General features: G+C 40.6%; 1 protein-coding gene across 2 annotated transcripts in view; it reads left to right on the top strand.

The window, feature by feature from the left end:
* The window catches only part of FASTKD2 (FAST kinase domains 2), a 144,128-nt gene extending 140,254 nt beyond the window's left edge, over positions 1 to 3,874 (top strand). For both annotated transcript variants that reach the window (XM_053698650.1, XM_053698651.1), the window contains one exon: positions 3,226 to 3,874. In XM_053698650.1, coding sequence (XP_053554625.1) covers positions 3,226 to 3,378 — 153 coding nt within the window. In that variant the 3' untranslated portion in view covers positions 3,379 to 3,874. The remainder of the gene's footprint in view (positions 1 to 3,225) is intronic.
* The last annotated feature ends 21,119 nt before the right edge of the window (positions 3,875 to 24,993 follow it).

Here is a 24,993-nt window from a genome sequence, read left to right on the forward strand (position 1 = left end):
ATTTACCAAAGAGTTCCTTGATTCCTCAGACAAGGGTAACCTATTTGGGTTTCCAAATAGATTCAGTGTCCATGACTTTGTCTCTAACAGAAAAGCTTTGTGCATGGAAATTCTAGGTCTCATGACTGCTGCATCGGACGCAATCCCTTTTGCTCGTTTTCACATGAGACCTCTCCAGCTTTGTATGCTGAACCAATGGTGCAGGGATTATACAAAGAAATCACAATTAATATCCTTAAATCCCAATGTTCGATCTTCTCTGGCTTCGTGGTTGGATCACCATCGTTTAATTCAAGGGGCCTCTTTCGTTCGTCCAACCTGGACTGTGATCTCAACACATGCGAGTCTTTCAGGTTGGGAAGCTGTATGGGGATCTCTGACAGCGCAGGGGGTTTGGGAATCTCAGGAGGCGAGATTACCAATCAAAATTTTGGAACTCCGTGCGATTTTCAGAGCTCTTCAGTTCTGGCCTCTTCTGAAGAGAGAATCGTTTATTTGTTTTCAGACAGACAATGTCACAACCGTGGCGTATGTCAATCATCAAGGTGGGACTCTCAGTCCTCAGGCTATGAAAGAAGTATCTCGGATACTGGTATGGGCGGAATCCAGCTCCTGTCTAATCTCTGCGGTTCACATCCCAGGTATAGACAATTGGGAAGCGGATTATCTCAGTTGCCAGACGTTACATCCGGGCGAATGGTCTCTTCACCCAGAGGTATTTCTTCAGATTGTTCAAATCTGGGGACTTCTAGAAATAGATCTGATCTGGCTTCTCGTCTAAACAAAAAACTTCCCAGGTATCTGTCCAGATCCAGGAATCCTCAAGCGGAAGCGGTAGACGCGTTGTCACTTCCTTGGAATTATCAACCTGCTTATATCTTTCCGCCTCTAGTTCTTCTTCCAAAACTGATTTCCAAAATCCTAATGGAGCTTTCGTTTATACTGCTGGTGGCTCCAGCATGGCCACACAGGTTTTGGTATGCGGATCTCGTTCGGATGGCCAGTTGCCAACCTTGGACACTTCCGTTAAGGCCAGACCTTCTATCTCAAGGCCCATTTTTCCATCAGGATCTCAAATCATTAAATTTGAAGGTATGGAGATTGAACGCTTAATAGTTATAGAGGTTTCTCTGACTCAGTGATTAATACTAAGTTACAGGCTCGTAAATCTGTGTCTAGAAAGATTTATTACCGAGTTTGGAAGACTTACATTTCTTGGTGTTCTTCTCATAAATTCTCTTGGCATTCTTTTGGAATTCCTAGAATTTTACAGTTTCTTCAGGATGGTTTGGATAAGGGTTTGTCTGCAAGTTCCTTGAAAGGACAAATCTCTGCTCTTTCTGTTCTTTTTCCCATTAAGTCTTTTTCACATTTGTCATTAAGTCATTCTCTCCTCCTTGGAGTCTTAATTTGGTTCTGAGGGCTTTACAGGCTCCTCCGTTTGAACCTATGCATTCTCTGGATATTAAATTACTTTCCTGGAAAGTTTTGTTCCTTTTGGCCATCTCTTCTGCTAGAAGACTTTCTGAGTTATCTGCTCTTTCTTGTGAATCTCCTTTTCTGATTTTTCATCAGGATAAGGCGGTGTTGCGGACTTCATTTAATTTTTTACCTAAAGTTGTGAATTCTAACAACATTAGTAGAGAAATTGTTGTCCCATCATTGTGTCCTAATCATTGTGTCCTTGGATGTAGTAAGAGCTTTGAAATATGTTGAAGCTACTAAAGATTTCAGACAGTTATATTTTATGGTTCTAGGAAAGGTCAGAAGGCTTCTGCCATTTCTTTGGCGTCTTAGTTAAAGTCTTTGATTCATCATGCTTATGTGGAGTCTGGTAAATCCCGCCTCAAAGGATTACGGCTCATTCTACTAGGTCAGTTTCTACTTCCTGGGCTTTTAGGAATGAAACTTCTGTTGATCAGATTTGCAAAGCAGCAACTTGGTCTTCTTTGCATACTTTTACTAAATTCTACCATTTTGATGTTTTTTCTTCTTCTGAAGCAGTTTTTGGTAGAAAAGTACTTCAGGCAACTGTTTCAGTTTGATTCTTCTGCTTATAATTTCAGTTTTTTTCATTATAAGATTAAAACTTTTTGATTTGGGTTGTGGATTATTTATTCAGTGGAATTGGCTGTCTTTATTTTATCCCTCCCTCTCTAGTGACTCTTGTGTGGAAGTTCAACATCTTGGGTATCTGCTATCCCATACGTCACTAGCTCATGGACTCTTGCCAATTACATGAAAGAAAACATAATTTATGTAAGAACTTACCTGATAAATTAATTTCTTTCATATTGGCAAGAGTCCATGAGGCCCACCCTTTTTGTGGTGGTTATGATTTTTTTTGTATAAAGCACAATTATTCCAATTCCTTATTTGATGCTTTTGCTCCTTTCTTATCACCCCACTTCTTGGCTATTCGTTAAACTGAATTGTGGGTGTGGTGAGGGGTGTATTTATAGGCATTTTGAGGTTTGGGAAACTTTGCCCCTCCTGGTAGGAATGTATATCCCATACGTCACTAGCTCATGGACTCTTGCCAATATGAAAGAAATGAATTTATCAGGTAAGTTCTTACATAAATTATGTTATATATATATATATAACCACAAGTGAAATAATCAGCTGATCAATAGTTATAGTCATTAACCACTCGCCAAGATAAAGCTGAAAATAGGCACTGTTAGTGTGCTCCAAGGACTTTAATTGAGAAACACTGGTCTAGAGCAGGGGTCAGCAACCTTGGCTCTCCTAATGTTTTGGAACTACATTTCCTATGATGCTCAGACAGCCTAAAAAATGTCTTAACATCATGGGAAATGTAGTTCAAAAACATCTGGAGAGCCAAGGTTGCTGAACCCTGGTCTAGAGGACTATGACGTCCAAACTACATATGTGACTAAAGGACAAGCTGTTTCTGGTTGAAATTGAGTAAATTACTATATATGCTGATATCAGTTGTGTTTGAAATCCATTATTTTAGTCCCTTCTCGAACACTTAAAATCCAGGGCATTTATAATTTTTAATCTGAATAAGGATAACATGAATGCAGACTGTACCACAAATATCGTTCTTCCAGTTCCTAACAGAATATAATTGTGTGCTACTATTAAAAACGAGTGCATGCTAAATCAACAGTTCCCTTTATGATTTATATAAAAACAGACAAACTCCAATGATAACTGAGAAATGTAAGACCTTATTTTCGTTGTCTTCTACCACAGGTCCCTCTACATGAATTTGCAAAGCTAAATGACTCTGAAAGAATAGAGTTCCTTAGTAGTCAGATATTCTCTGTAGAAAACACCACCAGTGCTCAGGAGATGAATACAGAGCATGCAAGACATGATGAACTAAACCTCCAGCCAAGGAACTAACCCATCCAGTGTCCAGTCGGTTAATGAGAAACAATCAGCTGTAGTGGGCAGTATCTCATGAGCTACATACAATGATGTTGGATTCAGATGCACCTATGGTTATATATGCAACACAGGTCTTCAATGTTGTGCTCCAGTTTAGGATAATATTAACATGGATAATACTCTTAATGTTGGACAATGCTCCTTTTCTATTTTACCCCATCCCATTTTTTGTTTATGTAGAAAAAAAACTGCTTATTTGCATTCAGGATATTTATGGATGATGCGCTGTTGGAGACAACTACAACCTTATGCTTTCTGATATTTTGTTTTTTATGTTAAGGGAAAATTTTGACAATCGGGTTCATATAGAAATGATGACGTTTGCCAAAAACCATTTTAAAGCAACAGAGCAAGCATTTCTGCTTTAATTATTGGACTAATTTATTGTCTAATGATTCACTGTAATCATATATACAATGTACTCTCAAATAAAATCGTGAATATTGCTGTACATGTCTAAGTCATTGAATTTTGTACGTTTTACCTAATAATTAAAAAAATATGTATTAAAAAAGTGTTTTCATTTTCTTTCTAATGGCACAGTGAGTCCACGGGATCATCAATTACTGTTGGGAATATCACTCCTGGCCAGCAGGAGGAGGCAAAGAGCACCCACTTTCCTTCCCACAACCCCCAGTCATTCGACCGAAGGCAAAGGAGAGAAAAGAAATAACACAAGGTGCAGAGGTGCCTGAGGTTTATATAAACAAAACTGTCTGAAAAACAGATCGGGCCGTGGACTCACCGTGTCAAGAAATAAATAAAATTTATCAGGTAAGCATAAATTTTGTTTTCTTTCTAATGACACAGTGAGTCCACGGAATCATCAATTACTGTTGGGAATCAATACCCAAGCTAGAGGACACAGATGATAAGGGAGGGACGAGACAGGTAACCTAAACAGAAGGCATTACTGCTTGCAGAACCTTTCTCCCAAAAGAAGCCTCAGCCGAGGCAAAAGTATCAAATTTAAATAATTTACAAAAAGTGTGCAAAGAAGACCAAGTCGCAGCCTTTACAGATCTGTTCTACAGAGGCCTCATTCTTGAAGGCCCAAGAAGAAGACACCACCCTAGTGGAGTGAGCTGCAATTCTCTCAGGGGGCTGCTGTCCAGTAGTCTCATAAGCCAAACTAATAATACTTCTCAACCAGAGAGAAAGAGAAGTGGCAGTAGCTTTCTTATTAGGACAGAGACAAAAATTGTACCTCCTCCTTGCTCCCAAGGCAAAGAGAATGACTCAGGGTTGTAGGAAGGGAAGTGATACTTAACAGCTTTGCTGTGGTGCTCTTTGCCTCCTCCTGCTCGCCAGGAGTGATATTCCCAACAGTAATTGATGATCCCGTGGACTCACCATGTTTAGAAAGAAAGACATTTATCAGGTAAGCATACATTTTGTTTTTTGAGTTTGCACTACGTCACTACTCCTAAAATTTGATGCACTTAAACTAGGATTGCATGTGCAGCAAGAGGCTTCTGCTCAGTACATAGTTGTATTTTATTATACCTTCATGTTCAACACCAGGGCTTCCCAAACCCACTTCTGGCCCTCATCATGTCTGAGCAGAAAATAGACATCAGTAACTAGTTAATCAGTTGTGTATATATATATATATATATATTTAAAATAATTAATATTAAATAACTTCCTAAGTAATTTTTAACTAAAAAAGTTGTTATAATCCAGGGTGAGACAAATTTATTGAAAATCTAGGAACCAGTCCTTAAAATTACTGCTGGCCATCACTATGATCTCATCTATCTATCTATCTTTATAGACAAATATGTATATATACACACACCACCTGCTTCACTCCAATAAACCCCTGCACATGATATTGTGTTTTATTGTTATGTCCTTAGCCTAATAGACGTCTACCTTTCACTTTTTCAGGACAGCATACATTTATTTTCTTCATAAACGAGAAGAGTCCACAGCTGCATTCATTACTTTTGTGAATTCAGAACCTGGCCACCAGGAGGAAGCAAAGACACCCCAGCCAAAGGCTTCAAATATCTCTACCACTTCCCTCATCCCCCAGTCATTCTTTGCTATCGTCACAGGAGGTTGGCAGAGAAGTAATGTTCCCTCTATTTTTTTTATTTACAGCTGTGCAGACCTGCTCCTGCTCTGAGCAAATTTTTTTTACACGACTTGACAACTGGGAAGCACTTTAATATTATATAATAATAAATATGCAATGAAATAAAACGACAATCTATTCTGTATACTTTTCAAAAAATTTTATTTAGATCAATTAATAAGGCACAGACAATACATAGCATACGCTAACATCAATACAAATGGTTGTCTGCACTGCACAATATTCATATAATAAAACAGGAAAAACAGCCTTTCCTGCTGCTATGATCATGTAGATTGCAGAATGATAATATTCAAAAACCTAATGAGTGTGAGTGACAAATAACATTATGGCAATTATAAAATAACATTTCAACATGGATATGCTAACTAAATTTGCCACCATAGTACAACCATGACCATATGATTTATTCTGGCTATAAACACAGATAAGATGAATCTATTCGGTCAATTGAATCACATTGGCATAATAATATATAAACTATAGGCCCACAATTTGTTTAAAGTCCAAATATAGATAAACTGCTGAACTGGAGTATATTTTTAAACTAAGTTGAGAACCTCAGTTTGTCTTACTCTCACATTCACTAATACACTGTGAAATGTAATTGGCTCTTCAATAAAAATTACAAACTGTATAATAATAACTAAGCCATCAACTATAGGCCAACAATTTGGTTAAAGAAGACAAAATATAGATAAAGTGCCTAACTGTAGTATTATCTGGCTAAACAAAGTTGAGAACCTGTCCAGATTTTGTCTTATTCTCACAGTCACTATCACTACCTTCTAACTCAGGGTCCATTCCATCATCCAAATCTCGTTTTCTCTAACTGCTTTGAGATTGAACGCTTAGTTCTGTCTAAGTGTGGTTTTTCTGAGGCAGTCTTTGAGACCATGATTCAGGCTTGTAAGCCTGTTACTAGAAAGAATTACCATAAGGTATGGCGTTAATACCTTTATTGGTGTGAATCCAAGGACTACTCTTGGAGTATGGTTAGGATTCCTAGGATTTTGTCTTTTCTCCAGGAAGGTCTGGAGACGGAATTGTGACAGACGTTTGGCAGATGTACCAGATGTTCAATCTGTTGTCAGGCCCTGGTCAGAATCAGGCCTCTGTTTAAGTATGTTGCTTCACCTTGGAGTCTTAACTTTGTTTCTTTTTGCTAGCTCTTCTGCTTGGAGAGTTTTGGAACTCTCGGCTTTGCAGTGTGATTCACCTTATCTTATCTTTCATGCTGATAAGGCGGTTCTTCGTACAAAGTTGGATTTTTTTCCTATAGTGATTTTGGATAAAAATATTTATCAGGAAATTGTTGTTTCTTCTCTACAGTATCTCACAAAAGTGAGTACACCCCTCACATTTTTGTAAATATTTTATTATATCTTTTCATGTGACAACACTGAAGAAATGACACTTTGCTACAATGTAAAGTAGTGAGTGTACATCCTGTATAACAGTGTACATTTTCTGTCCCCTCAAAATAACTCAACACACAGCCATTAATGTCTAAACCATTGGCAACAAAAGTGAGTACACCCCTAAGGGGAAATGTCCAAATTGGGCCCAAAGTGTCAATATTTTGTGTGGCCACCATTATTTTCCAGCACTGCCTTAACCCTCGGGCATGGAGTTCACCAGAGCTTCACAGGTTGCCACTGGAGTCCTCTTCCACTCCTCCATGACAAAATCACGGAGCTGGTGGATGTTAGAGACCTTGCGCTCAATAGGGTTTAGGTCTGGAGAAATGCTTATCCAGCCCATCACCTTTACCCTCAGCCTCTTAAAGGGCCACTGTAAGTAAATATTTTCTATGCCTATTACTAACTAACTACCCCAAATACACTTTTTATCAATAGCATTTCATTAACATATCTCTACCGTATATCAGAAATCTTGTCTGCAAATTTAATTGTTTTCCAAACCCACTCCGTGGTTATCTTTTGCTCTGTACCAATCAGTTTACAATACCTAGGTTTCAAAATGGCGCTTTAAACTCAAAGTTATTGGTTTAAGTATTTTGAACACGCAGTGCTGAAAATAGTGGGCAGGATAATGTGACATCATCGGCGAATAAAAGATATAACTTTTAGAACGTTATGAAACTTCGTTTTGGAGAAAATATAGGTCAGTAGGTTTTAATTAATGTTTATTAACTTTAATATGTTGGTTGTTTAGCTTAAAAATTGTAACAGAAAGTAATCCTTTAAGCAAGGCAGTGGTCATCTTGGAGGTGTGTTTGGGGTCGTTACCATGTTGGAATACTGCCCTGCGGCCCAGTCTCTGAAGGGAGGCAATCGTGCTCTGCTTCAGTATGTCACAGTACATGTTGGCATTCATGGTTCCCTCAATTAACTGTAGCTCCCCAGTGCTACAGCACTCATGCAGGCCCAGACCTTGACACTCCCACCACCATGCTTGACTGTAGGCAAGACAAACTTGTCTTTGTACTCCTTACCTGGTTGCCGCCACACACGCTTGAACCAAATAAGTTTATCTTGGTCTCATCGGCCCACATGACATGGTTCCAGTAATCCATGTTCTTAGTCTGCTTGTCTTCACACACTGTTTATGGGCTTTCTTGTGCATCCTTCTGGGATGACAGCCATGCAGACCAATTTGATGCAGTGTGCAGCGTATGGTCTGAGCACTGACAGGCTGACCCCCCACACCTTCAACCTCTGCAGCAATGCTGGCAGAATTCATACGTATATTTCCCAAAGACAACCTCTGCATATGATGCTGAGCATGTGCACTCAACTTCTTTGGTTGACCATGGCGAGGCCTGTTCTGAGTGGAACCTGTCCTGTAAAACTGCAGTATGGTCACCGTGCTGCAGCTCAGTTTCAGGGTCTTGGTAATCTTCTTATAGCCTAGGCCATCTTTATGTAGAGCAACAATTCTTTTTTTTTCAGATCCTCAGAAAGTTCTTTGCCATGAGGTGTCATGTTGAACTTCCAGTGAACAGTGTGAGAGAGCGATAACACAAAATTTAACACACCTGCTCCTCATTCACACCTGAGACCTTGTAACACTGAGTCACATGACACCGGGGAGGGAAAATGGCTAATTGGCCCCAATTTGGACATTTCCACTTAGGGGTTTACTCACTTTTGTTGCCAACAGTTTAGACATTAATGGCTGTGTGTTATTTTGAGAGGACAACAAATGTACACTGTTATACAGGCTGTACACTCACTACTTTACATTGTAGCAAAGCGTCATTTCTTCAGTGTTGTCACATGAAAAGATAAAATAAAATATTTACAAAAATGTGAGGGGTGTACTAACTTTTGTGAGATACTGTATGTCCTAATCCTTCTTCTTTCAAAAAACGTTTGTTGCACAACTTGGATGTTGTGCGAGCTTTGAAATTCTTCCTACAGGCGATTAAGGATTTTCGCCAGTCCTCTGCCCTGTTTATTTGTTTCTCAGCAATGCATAAAGGTCAGAAAGCTACTGCTACTTCTCTTTCTCTGTGGTTGAGAAGTATAGTTCGTATTGCTTATGAGACTGTTGGTCAGCAGCCTCCTGAGACAAATACAACTCATTCCACGAGGAGTGTTTCTTCTTTTTGGGCTTTCAAAAGGCAAAACAAAGGCCAACATAGCCCGTAGTATAAATCTGACAAGGTGAAATATTGCAACAGGCACAACAGAAACTAGAAAAATGGCCAAATGGCAACAAATAACATAAACAATCAAAAACATAACGTGGATGGAAGATTCATATCTGCTCCCTTGGGCCAGCTGTGGATCCTCCACTTACTGAGGCATCAGAATCACCTTCATCGTCTTGAGCACCTCCAGCTGCGGCTTCATGCATTGCCTCTAGCCGCATTATTCAGGCTAGAGTCAAGCGCTGAAGCCGCAGCTGGATACGCATGGTGTCATGCATCCTTCCCAGCAACTGATAGGAACTCAGCATGGTTTGCTCTATCCTTGCTAGAGCCTCTAGCGTCAACCATGCTGAGTCACAACCTAAACAAAAAGAAATATTAACCCTTTAAGGACAAGGCCATTTTTCAATTTCTTTCCCTTAAGGACCAGGGCTATTTTTACATTTCTGCGGTGTTTGTGTTTAGCTGTAATTTTCCTCTTACTCATTTACTTTACCCACACATATTATATACCGTTTTTCTCGCCATTAAATGGAATTTCTAAAGATACCATTATTTTCATCATATCTTATAATTTACTATAAAAAAAATTATAAAGAAAATGGTTATCCTCCCGCGGCTCTTATACCCTATGCTCATGCTACCGTTACTACTCTGCAATGCGTTTCTTCTTGTGGCGAGGCGGTAGATCGCGCATTGCAACAGATAAATTAACCCTGAACTACCTACATGGGGGTTTGTCGCTGCCAGATTTCAAACTCTACAATTGGGCGGCCCTGATCCGCTTAGTTGTAGATTGGCAGGTGAGCTCAGCTCACTTTTATAGTGATAACCTGGAACGGGCGGCTCTGGGAGGTATAGCCTTGGCATACTTGCCACACATGCCAAAACCAAAGATGGGAGGGACATTGGAGGGGAATTTTATATATCAGGACCCGCTAAGGGCCTGGCACCTAGCTCACAAATTTTTAGGCAAAACGAACCTAGGCTCTGCCTTTTTACCACTAAGTGGTAACCCAGATTTTCCTGCAGGTATGGATACGAAACCATTTCGCGCTTGGGAGGCGCTTGGGCTGAAAACTGTGGGATCACTGGTGGACCCACTACTGAAAACCATGAAATCTTTTGCGACACTGCAGAGAGAATACAACTTGCCAAACAATCACTTTTATGCATACCTGCAGGCACGTCATTATGTGGATACTCTAACCAGAGATAAACCGGATTTTTGGGAAGGCTCACCATTCAGAGTATCGCAAACTTTATTTAAGATGGGATGCTTCTCTTTATCAGGGATCTATCAAACTTTGATACAAAAAAGACTACAATTACTGCAACCAGAACTTTTACAGGGCTGGCAGAGGGAGGGATTTAGGGAGATCACGTGGGAAGAGGCCCGGAGAGGACTGGAGAAAACTAGAAAAGCCACGCTGTCGGCAAATCTACGGGAGACACAAATTAGATTTTTGCATAGGGCATATATGACCCCTAAGTGCCTTGCCAAGTGGATTCCTGACTGGCCGAACAGATGTACCAAGTGTTCAATGGAATCGCCGGACCTGTTGCACTGCATTTGGGATTGCCCCAAGGTTAGACAGTTTTGGGAAAAACTACAATATTGGGTTAGGAAAAAGCTGGCCATAAATATTGACTTTACACCTCAGATGATATTGTTTTTAGACTGGGAACAACACCATAGGCAATTTGACTCTGAACTGACGCTACTGATATTACTAGCAAGAAAATGCATACTCAAACATTGGACAGTTGCCCAAACCCCCTCAATAGCTTACTTTCGAAATATGCTGAGAACCCAACTATTTACCGAACAAGTAGATGTCAGAATAGACGTGGGAAATAGGTTAAATCCATTTCTTCGGAAATGGCGTAGACTGATACTAACGTTCGAATTAGAAGTACAAAGACAAGTTCTAATCCCTTTCCGTAATACTGTAACATTTCTGGAAGACTCTCTGAGAGGGGAATGGAGTCACTTAGATGACTAAAGCTTAGACATTGAAGGTTGACCCATACGTTAGTCCCTTCCCTTGATACCTTTTCTTTTCCTTTTTTTTTTTTTTTTTTCTTCGCACCGGCCCATCGAGTGACATTCAAGAAATAGAATACCCTAGGCGCTGAATAACTGTTGAATATAAGGGTGGGAGTAGTTTTCCTGGGTGGGGCACCTATGAAACCCTTGCCCTGTAGGTTAGTTGGGTGCACGATAGTGGGGAGAGAAGTTCTAATCTCCACATGGGCGGGGGGATATGGGAGGGAGGAGGGGTAGGTGGGGGGGGAATGGGAAGAAAAGAGAAAAGTTTGAGAGCTGTATCCATGTGAACCTTTTTTATCATGTTGAAAGTTTATTTGGATTGTAATATGGAATTATTGATTATAATCAAGATATGTTGAGAAAGGAGGGTCGAGAAGGTCCCACACTGTAAATATACTATTGCACTGTCTTACTCTGTATAGAACACTCAACTGACTTTATACTGTAACATGGAGATATTTGTTTGTATTTACATGTATGCCGCTCTCTCAATAAAAAGATTTAAAAAAAAAAAAATTATAAAATATGAGGAAAAAATCGAAAAAAACACACTTTTTCTAACTTTGACCCCCAAAATCTTACACATCTACAACCACCAAAAAACACCCATGCTAAATATTTTCTTAATTTTATCCTGAGTTTAGAAATACCCAATGTTTAGATGTTCTTTGCTTTTTTTGCAAGTTATAGGGCAATAAATACAAGTAGCACTTTGCTATTTCCAAACCACTTCTTTTCAAAATTAGCGCTAGTTACATTGGGACACTGATATCTTTAAGGAATCCCTGAATATCCCTTGACATGTATATATTTTTATTTAGAAGACATCCCAAAGTATTGATCTAGGCCCATTTTGGTATATTTCGTGCCACCATTTCACCGCCAAATGCGATCAAATAAAAAAAATCGTTCACTTTTTCACATATCTTTTCACAAACTTTAGGTTTCTCACTGAAATTATTTACAAACAACTTGTGCAATTATGGCATAAATGGTTGTAAATGCTTCTCTGGAAACCCCTTTGTTCAGAAATAGCAGACATATATGGCTTTGGTGTTGCTTTTTGGTAATTAGAAGGCCGCTAAATGCCACTGCGCATCACACATGTATTATGCCCAGCAGTGAAGGGGTTAATTAGGGAGCATGTGGGGAGCTTCTAGGGTTAATTTTAGCTTTAGTGTAGTGTAGTAGACAACCCCAAGTATTGATCTAGGCCCATCTTGGTATATTTCATGCCACCATTTCACCGCCAAATGCCATCAAATAAAAAAAAACTAAATTTTTTCACAATTTTAGGTTTCTCACTGAAATTATTTACAAACAACTTGTGCAAGTATGGCATAAATGGTTGTAAATGCTTTTCTGGCATCCCCTTTGTTCAGAAATAGCAGACATATATTGCTTTGGTGTTGCTTTTTGTGTATAATATACACATGTATTATGCCCAGCAGTGCAGGGGTTAATTAGGTAGCTTGTAGGGTTAATTTTAGCTTTAGTGTATAGATCAGCCTCCCACCTGACACATCACACCCCCGATCCCTCCCAAATATCTCTCTTCCCTCCCCCACCTCACAATTGTTTCCGCCATTTTAAGTAGTGGCAGAAAGTCTGCCAGTACTAAAATAAAAGGTATCTATTGTTTTTTTAAGCATATTTATATTTCTTTCATGTAATTAGCAAGAGTCCATGAGCTAGTGACGTATGGGATATACATTCCTACCAGGAGGGGCAAAGTTTCCCAAACCTTAAAATGCCTATAAATACACCCCTCACCACACCCACAATTCAGTTTTACAAACTTTGCCTCCCATGGAGGTGGTGAAGTAAGTTTGTGCTAGATTCTACGTTGATATGCGCTTCGCAGCAGGCTGAAGCCCGGTTTTCCTCTCAGAGTGCAGTGAATGTCAGAGGGATGTGAAGAGAGTATTGCCTATTTAAATTCAATGGTTTTCCTCTAGGGGATCTATTTCATAGGTTCTCTGTTATCGGTCGTAGAGATTTCTTCTCCTACCTCCCTTTCTCCAACATAGGTGTGTCCGGTCCACGGCGTCATCCTTACTTGTGGGATATTCTCTTCCCCAACAGGAAATGGCAAAGAGCCCAGCAAAGCTGGTCACATGATCCCCCCTAGGCTCCGCCTTCCCCAGTCATTCTCTTTGCCGTTGTACAGGCAACATCTCCACGGAGATGGCTTAGAGTTTTTTGGTGTTTAAATGTAGTTTTATTGCTTCAATCAAGAGTTTGTTATTTTATAATAGTGCTGGTATGTACTATTTACTCTGAAACAGAAAGGAGATGAAGATTTCTGTTTGTAAGAGGAAGATGATTTTAGCAACCGTTACTAAAATCGATGGCTGTTTCCACACAGGACTGTTGAGATGAAGTAACTTCAGTTGGGGGGAACAGTGTGCAGACTTTTACTGCTTGAAGTATGACACATTTCTAACAAGACTTGGTAATGCTGGAAGCTGTCATTTTCCCTATGGGATCCGGTAAGCCATTTTAATAACAATTTATAAAGGGCTTCACAAGGGCTTTAAAGACTGGTAGACATTTTTCTGGGCTAAAACGTTTGTTTTATAAGCATGTTTAATGGTTTGTTACTCTGAGGAGTTGTTTTTATCTGGGAATTTTGATAATAAAAACGGCAGGCACTGTATTGGACACCTTTTTCACTGGGGGCCTTCTCTAGTCATAGGCAGAGCCTCAGTTTCGCGCCACTAATGCGCAGTTGTTTTTTGGGAATCAAAGCATGCAGATGCATGTGTGAGGAGCTCTGATACACTGAAAAAGCGTGCTGAAGGCGTCATTTGGTATCGTATTCCCCTCTGGGCTTGGTTGGGTCTCAGCAAAGCAGATACCAGGGACTGTATAGGGGTTAAATGTAAAAACGGCTCCGGTTCCGTTATTTTAAGAGTTAAAACTTTCAAATTTGGTGTGCAATACTTTCAAGGCTTTATTTTGGTGAATTTTGGACAATTCCTTCATACTTTTTCGCATATTCAGTAATAAAGTGTGTTCAGTTTAAAATTTAAAGTGACAGTAACGGTTTTATTTTAAAACGTTTTTTGTACTTTGTTATCAAGTTTATGCCTGTTTAACATGTCTGTACCATCAGATAGACTATGTTCTGTATGTCAGGAAGCCAAAGTTCCTTCTCATTTAAATAGATGTGATGCATGTGATAGTGAAAATGATGCCCAAGATGATTCCTCTAGTGAGGGGAGTAAGCATGGTACTGCATCATCCCCTTATGTGTCTACACCAGTCTTGCCCACACAAGAGGCCCCTAGTACATCTAGTGCGCCTATTCTTCTTACTATGCAACAATTAACGGCTGTAATGGATAATTCTATTAAAAACATTTTAGCCAAAATGCCCACTTATCAGCGAAAGCGCGACTGCTCTGTTTTAGATACTGAAGAGCATGAGGGCGCAGATGATAATGGTTCTGACATGCCCTTACACCAGTCTGAAGGGGCTAGGGAGGTTTTGTCTGAGGGAGAAATTTCAGATTCAGGAAAAATTTCTCAACAAGCTGAACCTGATGTTATTACGTTCAAATTTAAATTGGAACATCTCCGCGCTCTGCTTAAGGAGGTGTTATCTACTCTGGATGATTGTGACAATTTGGTCATTCCAGAGAAATTATGTAAGATGGACAAGTTCCTAGAGGTCCCGGTGCCCCCCGAAGCTTTTCCTATACCCAAGCGGGTGGCGGATATTGTAAACAAAGAATGGGAAAGGCCCGGCATACCTTTTGTCCCTCCACCTATATTTAAGAAATTGTTTCCTATAGTCGACCCCAGAAAGGACTTATGGCAGACAGTCCCTAAGGTCGAGGGGGCGGTCTCTACTTTAAACAAACGCACTACTATCCCTATAGAAGATAGTTGTGCTTTCAAAGATCCTATGGATAAAAAGTTAGAAGGTTTGCTTAAAAAGATGTTTGTTCAGCAAGGTTACCTTCTACAGCCAATTTCATGCATTGTTCCTGTTACTACAGCAGCGTGTTTCTGGTTTGATGAACTAGAAAAGTCGCTAGATAAAGATACCTCTTATGAGGAGATTATGGACAGAATTCGTGCTCTTAAATTGGCTAACTCTTTTACTCTAGACGCTACCCTGCAATTAGCTAGATTAGCGGCGAAAAATTCAGGGTTTGCTATTGTGGCGCGCAGAGCGCTTTGGCTAAAGTCTTGGTCAGCGGATGCGTCATCCAAGAACAAATTGCTTAATATTCCTTTCAAGGGGAAAACGCTGTTTGGCCCTGATTTGAAAGAGATTATTTCAGATATCACTGGGGGAAAGGGCCATGCCCTTCCTCAGGATAGGTCTTTCAAGGCTAAAAATAAACCTAATTTTCGTCCCTTTCGTAGAAACGGACCAGCCTCAAGTTCTTCACCCTCTAAGCAAGAGAGTAATACGTCTCAAGCCAAGCCTGCCTGGAGGCCAATGCAAGGCTGGAACAAAGGAAAGCAGGCCAAGAAGCCTGCTACTGCTACAAAGACAGCATGAGATGTTGGCCCCCGATCCGGGACCGGATCTGGTGGGGGGCAGACTTTCTCTCTTCGCTCAGGCATGGGCAAGAGATGTTCTGGATCCTTGGGCCCTAGAAATAGTCTCCCAAGGTTATCTTCTGGAATTCAAGGAGCTACCCCCAAGGGGAAGGTTCCACAGGTCTCAATTGTCTTCAGACCACATAAAAAACAGGCATTCTTACATTGTGTAGAAGACCTGTTAAAAATGGGAGTGATTCATCCCGTTCCATTAAAGGAACAAGGGATGGGATTCTACTCCAATCTGTTCATAGTTCCCAAAAAAGAGGGAACATTCAGACCAATCTTGGATCTCAAGATCTTAAACAAATTTCTCAGGGTTCCATCGTTCAAAATGGAAACCATTCGAACAATTCTTCCTACCATCCAGGAAGGTCAATTCATGACCACGGTGGATTTAAAGGATGCGTATCTACATATTCCTATCCACAAGGAACATCATCAGTTCCTAAGGTTCGCCTTTCTGGACAAACATTACCAGTTTGTGGCACTTCCATTCGGATTAGCCACTGCCCCAAGAATTTTCACAAAGGTACTAGGGTCCCTTCTAGCGGTGCTAAGACCGAGGGGCATTGCAGTAGTACCTTACTTGGACGACATTCTGATTCAAGCGTCGTCCCTGTCACAAGCAAAGGCTCATACGGACATTGTCCTAGCCTTTCTCAGATCTCACGGGTGGAAAGTGAACGTAGAGAAAAGTTCTCTATCTCCGTCAACAAGAGTCCCCTTCTTGGGAACAATAATAGACTCCTTAGAAATGAGGATTTTTCTGACAGAAGCCAGAAAATCAAAACTTCTAAACTCTTGTCAAGTACTTCATTCTGTTCTTCTTCCTTCCATAGCGCAGTGCATGGAAGTAATAGGTTTGATGGTTGCGGCAATGGACATAGTTCCTTTTGCGCGAATTCATCTAAGACCATTACAACTGTGCATGCTCAGACAGTGGAATGGGGATTATACAGACTTGTCTCCAACGATACAAGTAGATCAGAGGACCAGAGATTCACTCCGTTGGTGGCTGACCCTGGACAACCTGTCACAAGGGATGAGCTTCCGCAGACCAGATTGGGTCATTGTCACGACCGACGCCAGTCTGGTGGGCTGGGGCGCGGTCTGGGAACCCCTGAAAGCTCAGGGTCTTTGGTCTCGGGAAGAATCTCTGCTACCGATAAACATTCTGGAACTGAGAGCGATATTCAATGCTCTCAAGGCTTGGCCTCAGCTAGCAAAGGCCAAATTCATAAGGTTTCAATCAGACAACATGACGACGGTTGCGTATATCAACCATCAGGGGGGAACAAGGAGTTCCCTGGCGATGGAAGAAGTGACCAAAATAATTCAATGGGCGGAGACTCACTCCTGCCACTTGTCTGCAATCCACATCCCAGGAGTGGACAATTGGGAAGCGGATTTTCTGAGTCGTCAGACATTTCATCCGGGGGAGTGGGAACTCCATCCGGAAATCTTTGCCCACATAACTCAATTATGGGGCATCCCAGACATGGATCTGATGGCGTCTCGCCAGAACTTCAAGGTTCCTTCCTACGGGTCCAGATCCAGGGATCCCAAGGCGGCTCTAGTGGATGCACTAGTAGCACCTTGGACCTTCAACCTAGCTTATGTGTTCCCACCGTTTCCTCTCATTCCCAGGCTGGTAGCCAGGATCAAACAGGAGAGGGTATCGGTGATCTTGATAGCTCCTGCGTGGCCACGCAGGACTTGGTATGCAGACCTGGTTAATATGTCATCGGCTCCACCATGGAAGCTACCTCTGAGACAGGACCTTCTTGTTCAAGGTCCGTTCGAACATCCGAATCTGGCCTCACTCCAACTGACTGCTTGGAGATTGAATGCTTGATTTTATCAAAGCGAGGGTTCTCAGATTCTGTCATTGATACTCTTGTTCAGGCTAGAAAGCCTGTAACTAGAAGAATCTACCATAAAATATGGAAAAGATATATCTGTTGGTGTGAATTTAAAGGATTCCCATGGGACAAGATAAAAATTCCTAGGATTCTATCCTTTCTTCAAGAAGGTTTGGAGAAAGGATTATCTGCAAGTTCTTTGAAGGGACAGATTTCTGCTTTATCTGTTTTACTTCACAAAAAGCTGGCGGCTGTGCCAGACGTTCAAGCTTTTGTTCAGGCTCTGGTTAGAATCAAGCCTGTTTACAAAAATTTGACTCCTCCCTGGAGTCTCAATCTAGTTCTTTCAGTTCTTCAGGGGATTCCGTTTGAACCCCTACATTCCGTTGATATAAAGTTATTATCTTGGAAAGTTTTGTTTTTGGTTGCAATTTCTTCTGCAAGAAGAGTTTCAGAGTTATCTGCTCTGCAGTGTTCTCCTCCATATCTGGTGTTCCATGCAGATAAGGTGGTTTTGCGTACTAAACCTGGTTTTCTTCCGAAAGTTGTTTCTAACAAAAATATTAACCAGGAGATAGTCGTGCCTTCTTTGTGTCCTAATCCAATTTCAAAGAAGGAACTTTTGTTGCACAACTTGGATGTAGTTCGTGCTCTCAAATTTTACTTAGCAGCCACTAAGGATTTCAGACAAACATCTTCTTTGTTTGTTGTTTATTCTGGTAAAAGGAGAGGTCAAAAAGCAACTTCTACCTCTCTCTCTTTCTGGCTTAAAAGCATTATCCGATTGGCTTATGAGACTGCCGGACGGCAGCCTCCTGAAAGAATCACAGCTCACTCCACTAGGGCTGTGGCTTCCACATGGGCCTTCAAGAACGAGGCTTCTGTTGATCAGATATGTAAGGCAGCGACTTGGTCTTCACTGCACACTTTTACCAAATTCTACAAATTTGATACTTTTGCTTCATCTGAGGCTATTTTTGGGAGAAAGGTTTTGCAAGCCGTGGTGCCTTCCATCTAGGCGACCTGATTTGTTCCCTCCCATCATCCGTGTCCTAAAGCTTTGGTATTGGTTCCCACAAGTAAGGATGATGCCGTGGACCGGACACACCTATGTTGGAGAAAACAGAATTTATGCTTACCTGATAAATTACTTTCTCCAACGGTGTGTCCGGTCCACGGCCCGCCCTGGTTTTTAATCAGGTCTGATGATTTATTTTCTCTAACTACAGTCACCACGGTATCATATGATTTCTCCTATGCATATTCCTCCTTTACGTCGGTCGAATGACTGGGGAAGGCGGAGCCTAGGGGGGATCATGTGACCAGCTTTGCTGGGCTCTTTGCCATTTCCTGTTGGGGAAGAGAATATCCCACAAGTAAGGATGACGCCGTGGACCGGACACACCGTTGGAGAAAGTAATTTATCAGGTAAGCATAAATTCTGTTTTTCAGATCGACGATATACTCTTATATACCATTACCTCTACTGATTCTCGTTTCAGTACTGGTTTGGCTATCTACTATATGTAGATGAGTGTCCTGGGGTAAGTAAGTCTTATTTTTTGTGACACTCTAAGCTATGGTTGGGCACTTTATATGTAAAGTTCTAAATATATGTGTTTAAACTTATATTTGCCATGATTCTGGATAATCAGTATTCCTTCATTCAGACTGTCAGTTTCATTATTTAAGATAATGCATATGAATATATATTTTTTCTTACTCTAAAAATGTTTTCAATTGACTATTTTTCCCTGCGGGCTGTTAGGCTCGCGGGGGCAGAAAATGCTTCATTTTATTGCGTCATTTTTGTCGCAAACTTTTTTGGCGCAAAATTTGGTCATTTCCGGCGTCGTTGTTGACACCGGAAGTTGTTCGTAGTTACGTCATTTTTTTGACGCATGTGTATTCAGACGTTTTTTTGCGCCAAAAAATGTGGGCGTCGGTTTCGGCGTCAGAAGATGTGACGTCATATTTTGCGCCAAAAGATATGGGCGTTGTATTTGGCCCCAATAATGTGGGTCACATTATTTAAGTCTCATATATTTTGCTGCTTCTGGTTGCTAGAGGCTTATTTGTTTTGCATTTTACTCCCATTCCTGAAACTGTCATTTAAGGAATTTGATAATTTTGCTTTATATGTTGTTTTTTTCTATTACATATTGCAAGATATTTCGTACACTGTTCCTGAATCAAAACATGCTAACGGATTCCTGTTGACTGATATCAGTCCTACCAAAGCTAAGTTCATTTATTTTAATGTTATGAATGTTTATCTTTAGCTATGGTTTGTAATAAGTTATCATGATAAACTTTTACATGCAGAATCTATTAGTATTTATGCTTCATATATTGCTATTCTTTTTACATCTTATGTACAAGATATACTTATAAATTTATAAGAATATTTTTCTGATTCTATGTTAAGGCTTTGTCTGACATTGCGCCTTCTAATAAAAATTTTAGGTCTTTTTCAAACGTTTTTTTTAGTTGATGAAGTTTCAAATAACCAACAACATACTGAATTATCCTTTTCTGATGGTGTTTTTTCTCATTCAGAATTTTATTCATCAGATATTGACACTAACAAATCTACTTTTTTTTTTATTAGAGTACATTTGTTCTTTGTTGAAGAGGTGTTGATTATTTTGGATATTGAGGTAACTAGTTCTTTTTCAAGACTAGCTAGCATTTTATTTCTGCTTATTTAATCTTCTGTGTTTTCAGAGGTTTTTTTCCAGTTCCTGATACTAGGGAATGGAATAGGCTGAGAATTTTCTTTTATTCCTTCTTCAAGGGTTTTTTAATTATATTCTTTGCCTGCAGTTAAATTTTAGACATGTGCATGGCGAAAAAATTTGGTTCGGTTCGGAACGATTCGGAATCCGAACCGAATCGCACATGTCTATTAAATTTCAGTTTTTGTTTTTTTTTTTCAAAATCTTTTTATTAAGGATCCGTAATACAACATACAACATAATGCATAATTATACAGTATTGACAAATGACATTTGTCTAGCAAACATTATAATACACATTATTGCTATAAGGAATAAAGCAATCAAGTATGATTAAACACGTATCACGGATTCTCATTTTAACCTTTTATAAATTAGTTTTAACAGAACTTCAGTGTCTCAATGTCTGTAACAATATCCATTTTGATAAACCTAATCTGTTAGTAAATAATCCAATGTTTTAGTAATTCGAATGCTTAATAGCTGTACCAGTCTTCAAAGTAAGCCAGTAATGGCTATGATCTACGGTATATACGCTCTCATTTAATGTCAAGGGGGGGGTTAGGACTTCTAATAGTAATTCTCTTAATATATTGTTCCCAGGTTTGTTGAGCTTCAATAAAACATTCCCTATTGCCAGACAGGTATGAACCATACTCCTCCATTTCTATCATATCTGTGACTTTATTCTGCCAGAGTTTCACAGAGAAAACCTCATGTGATTTCCAGTTCTGAGCTATCAAAACCTTAACACTATTTATCATAATTTTCAATAGTGGTTTAAAGTGTGTCTGCGGTAGCTTAATAGGCTTATTCAGCAGCCAAACCAAGGGGTCTAGAGGGAGAAGATTCTGGAAGATGTTCTCAATTTCACTAATTATATTACACCATAGCGTGTTAATCTGAGAGCACCACCACCACATGTGGCTCATATTACTGCCTACATGTCCACATCTCCAACAGCGATTGCTGGTCTTTGGGAACAATTTATATAACCTTTTAGGAGTCAGATACCAACCATGTAATATTTTGTAATTTATTTCTTTGATGGAGGCGGATGTAGAAACAGATTTGGTATTGTGGAAAATGCTAGTTGCAGTCTGAGGGGTAATAATTATCCCTAACTTCTTCTCCCACATTTCCATGGAGCGCGGCAAATTACCTGGGGGTGCTTGAGTAATAATATTATAAATACGTGAGAGACTATGTTTGATTGGGGGTGAGGAGTTGTATAGCTGTTCCAAGTTTGTTAGGGGGCGTACCAGGTTTGCATGTTGGTGATGTGTCGTGATATAGTGATGTACTCTCCTATAAGAGAACCAGTTAGTAGCCCAGTCGTGTCCCCCATCAACCAATTGTTCCCGAGTGAGTAATCACTCATTATTTATAATTTGTGTTACTGAGACCTCGTAACTACTAACCTGTGTTTCAGTGGGTTTAATCAAAGATAGCATGGAAAACTCGCTATTGTGTAAAAGTGATGTTAAAGGGCCTGGGCATGAGGAAATGTATGGATTCACTATGTTAGAGGTGTCCCATATTTTAAGGGTCTCTCAGGTGATTGGATTGGTTACCTGTCTACCCAACACTTGGGAATTTGGCAGGTCAGTGTCAGGATTCAGGTCTTCTTCCAATAGAATCCATCTCTTGTGATTTTTGTGTATTCTCCAATCAAGAATTCTTTGGAGAAATATGGATCTACGATAGGAATCTATATCAGGAACGCCTTGGCCTCCCTGGGCTGTAGGTCTTGTCATAGTGGATTTGTTTATCCTAGGGGGGTGTCTATTCCAAATAAAAGAACTGAATAGCCGTTGCATTTGAGAAGTGTAAGCGTTGGGTAATTGGATAGGGAGGGTTTGCATGATATATAACAAGTGTGGAAACACATTCATTTCTCCAACATAGGTGTGTCCGGTCCACGGCGTCATCCTTACTTGTGGGATATTCTCCTCCCCAACAGGAAATGGCAAAGAGCCCAGCAAAGCTGGTCACATGATCCCTCCTAGGCTCCGCCTACCGCAGTCATTCTCTTTGCCGTTGTACAGGCAACATCTCCACGGAGATGGCTTAGAGTTTTTTAGTGTTTAACTGTAGTTTTTATTATTCAATCAAGAGTTTGTTATTTTGAAATAGTGCTGGTATGTACTATTTACTCAGAAACAGAAAAGAGATGAAGATTTCTGTTTGTATGAGGAAAATGATTTTAGCAACCGTCACTAAAATCCATGGCTGTTCCACACAGGACTGTTGAGAGCAATTAACTTCAGTTGGGGGAACAGTGTGCAGTCTCTTGCTGCTTGAGGTATGACACATTCTAACAAGACGATGTAATGCTGGAAGCTGTCATTTTCCCTATGGGATCCGGTAAGCCATGTTTATTACGATCGTAAATAAGGGCTTCACAAGGGCTTATTAAAACTGTAGACTTTTCTGGGCTAAATCGATTCATTATTAACACATATTTAGCCTTGAGGAATCATTTTATCTGGGTATTTTGATATAATAATATCGGCAGGCACTGTTTTAGACACCTTATTCTTAGGGGCTTTCCCAAAGCATAAGCAGAGCCTCATTTTCGCGCCGGTGTGGCGCACTTGTTTTTGAGAGGCATGGCATGCAGTCGCATGTGAGAGGAGCTCTGATACTTAGAAAAGACTTTCTGAAGGCGTCATTTGGTATCGTATTCCCCTTTGGGCTTGGTTGGGTCTCAGCAAAGCAGATACCAGGGACTGTAAAGGGGTTAAAGTTCAAAACGGCTCCGGTTCCGTTATTTTAAGGGTTAAAGCTTCCAAATTTGGTGTGCAATACTTTTAAGGCCTTAAGACACTGTGGTGAAAATTTGGTGAATTTTGAACAATTCCTTCATGTTTTTTCGCAATTGCAGTAATAAAGTGTGTTCAGTTTAAAATTTAAAGTGACAGTAACGGTTTTATTTTAAAACGTTTTTTGTACTTTGTTATCAAGTTTATGCCTGTTTAACATGTCTGAACTACCAGATAGACTGTGTTCTGAATGTGGGGAAGCCAGAATTCCTATTCATTTAAATAAATGTGATTTATGTGATAATGATAATGATGCCCAAGATGATTCCTCAAGTGAGGGGAGTAAGCATGGTACTGCATCATTCCCTCCTTCGTCTACACGAGTCTTGCCCACTCAGGAGGCCCCTAGTACATCTAGCGCGCCAATACTCCTTACTATGCAACAATTAACGACTGTAATGGATAATTCTGTCAAAAACATTTTAGCCAAAATGAACACTTATCAGCGTAAGCGCGGCTGCTCTGTTTTAGATACTGAAGAGCATGACGACGCTGATAATAATATTTCTGAAGGGCCCCTAACCCAGTCTGATGGGGCCAGGGAGGTTTTGTCTGAGGGAGAAATTACTGATTCAGGGAACATTTCTCAACAGGCTGGACCTGATGTGATTGCATTTAAATTTAAGTTGGAACATCTCCGCATTCTGCTTAAGGAGGTATTATCCACTCTGGATGATTGTGACAAGTTGGTCATCCCAGAGAAACTTTGTAAAATGGACAAGTTCCTAGAGGTGCCGGGGCTCCCAGAAGCTTTTCCTATACCCAAGCGGGTGGCGGACATTGTTGATAAAGAATGGGAAAGGCCCGGTATTCCTTTCGTCCCTCCCCCCATATTTAAAAAATTGTTTCCTATGGTCGACCCCAGAAAGGACTTATGGCAGACAGTCCCCAAGGTCGAGGGAGCGGTTTCCACTTTAAACAAACGCACCACTATACCCATAGAGGATAGTTGTGCTTTCAAAGATCCTATGGATAAAAAATTAGAGGGTTTGCTTAAAAAGATGTTTGTTCAGCAAGGTTACCTTCTACAACCAATTTCATGCATTGTCCCTGTCGCTACAGCCGCATGTTTCTGGTTCGATGATCTGATAAGAGCGATCGATAGTGATTCTCCTCCTTTGGAGGAGATTATGGACAGAATCAATGCTCTCAAATTGGCTAATTCTTTCACCCTAGACGCCACTTTGCAATTGGCTAGGTTAGCGGCTAAGAATTCTGGGTTTGCTATTGTGGCGCGCAGAGCGCTTTGGTTGAAATCTTGGTCGGCTGATGCGTCTTCCAAGAACAAGCTACTTAACATTCCTTTCAAGGGGAAAACGCTGTTTGGCCCTGACTTGAAAGAGATTATTTCTGATATCACTGGGGGTAAGGGCCACGCCCTTCCTCAGGATCGGCCTTTCAAGGCAAAAAATAAACCTAATTTTCGTCCCTTTCGTAGAAACGGACCAGCCCAAGGTGCTACGTCCTCTAAGCAAGAGGGTAATACTTCTCAAGCCAAGCCAGCTTGGAGACCAATGCAAGGCTGGAACAAGGGAAAGCAGGCCAAGAAACCTGCCACTGCTACCAAGACAGCATGAAATGTTGGCCCCCGATCCGGGACCGGATCTGGTGGGGGGCAGACTCTCTCTCTTCGCTCAGGCTTGGGCAAGAGATGTTCTGGATCCTTGGGCGCTAGAAATAGTCTCCCAAGGTTATCTTCTGGAGTTCAAGGGACTTCCCCCAAGGGGGAGGTTCCACAGGTCTCAGTTGTCTTCAGACCACATAAAAAGACAGGCATTCTTACATTGTGTAGAAGACCTGTTAAAAA

This window comes from Bombina bombina, chromosome 1 (genome assembly GCF_027579735.1).
Source record: "Bombina bombina isolate aBomBom1 chromosome 1, aBomBom1.pri, whole genome shotgun sequence".
Classification (NCBI taxonomy): domain Eukaryota; kingdom Metazoa; phylum Chordata; class Amphibia; order Anura; family Bombinatoridae; genus Bombina; species Bombina bombina.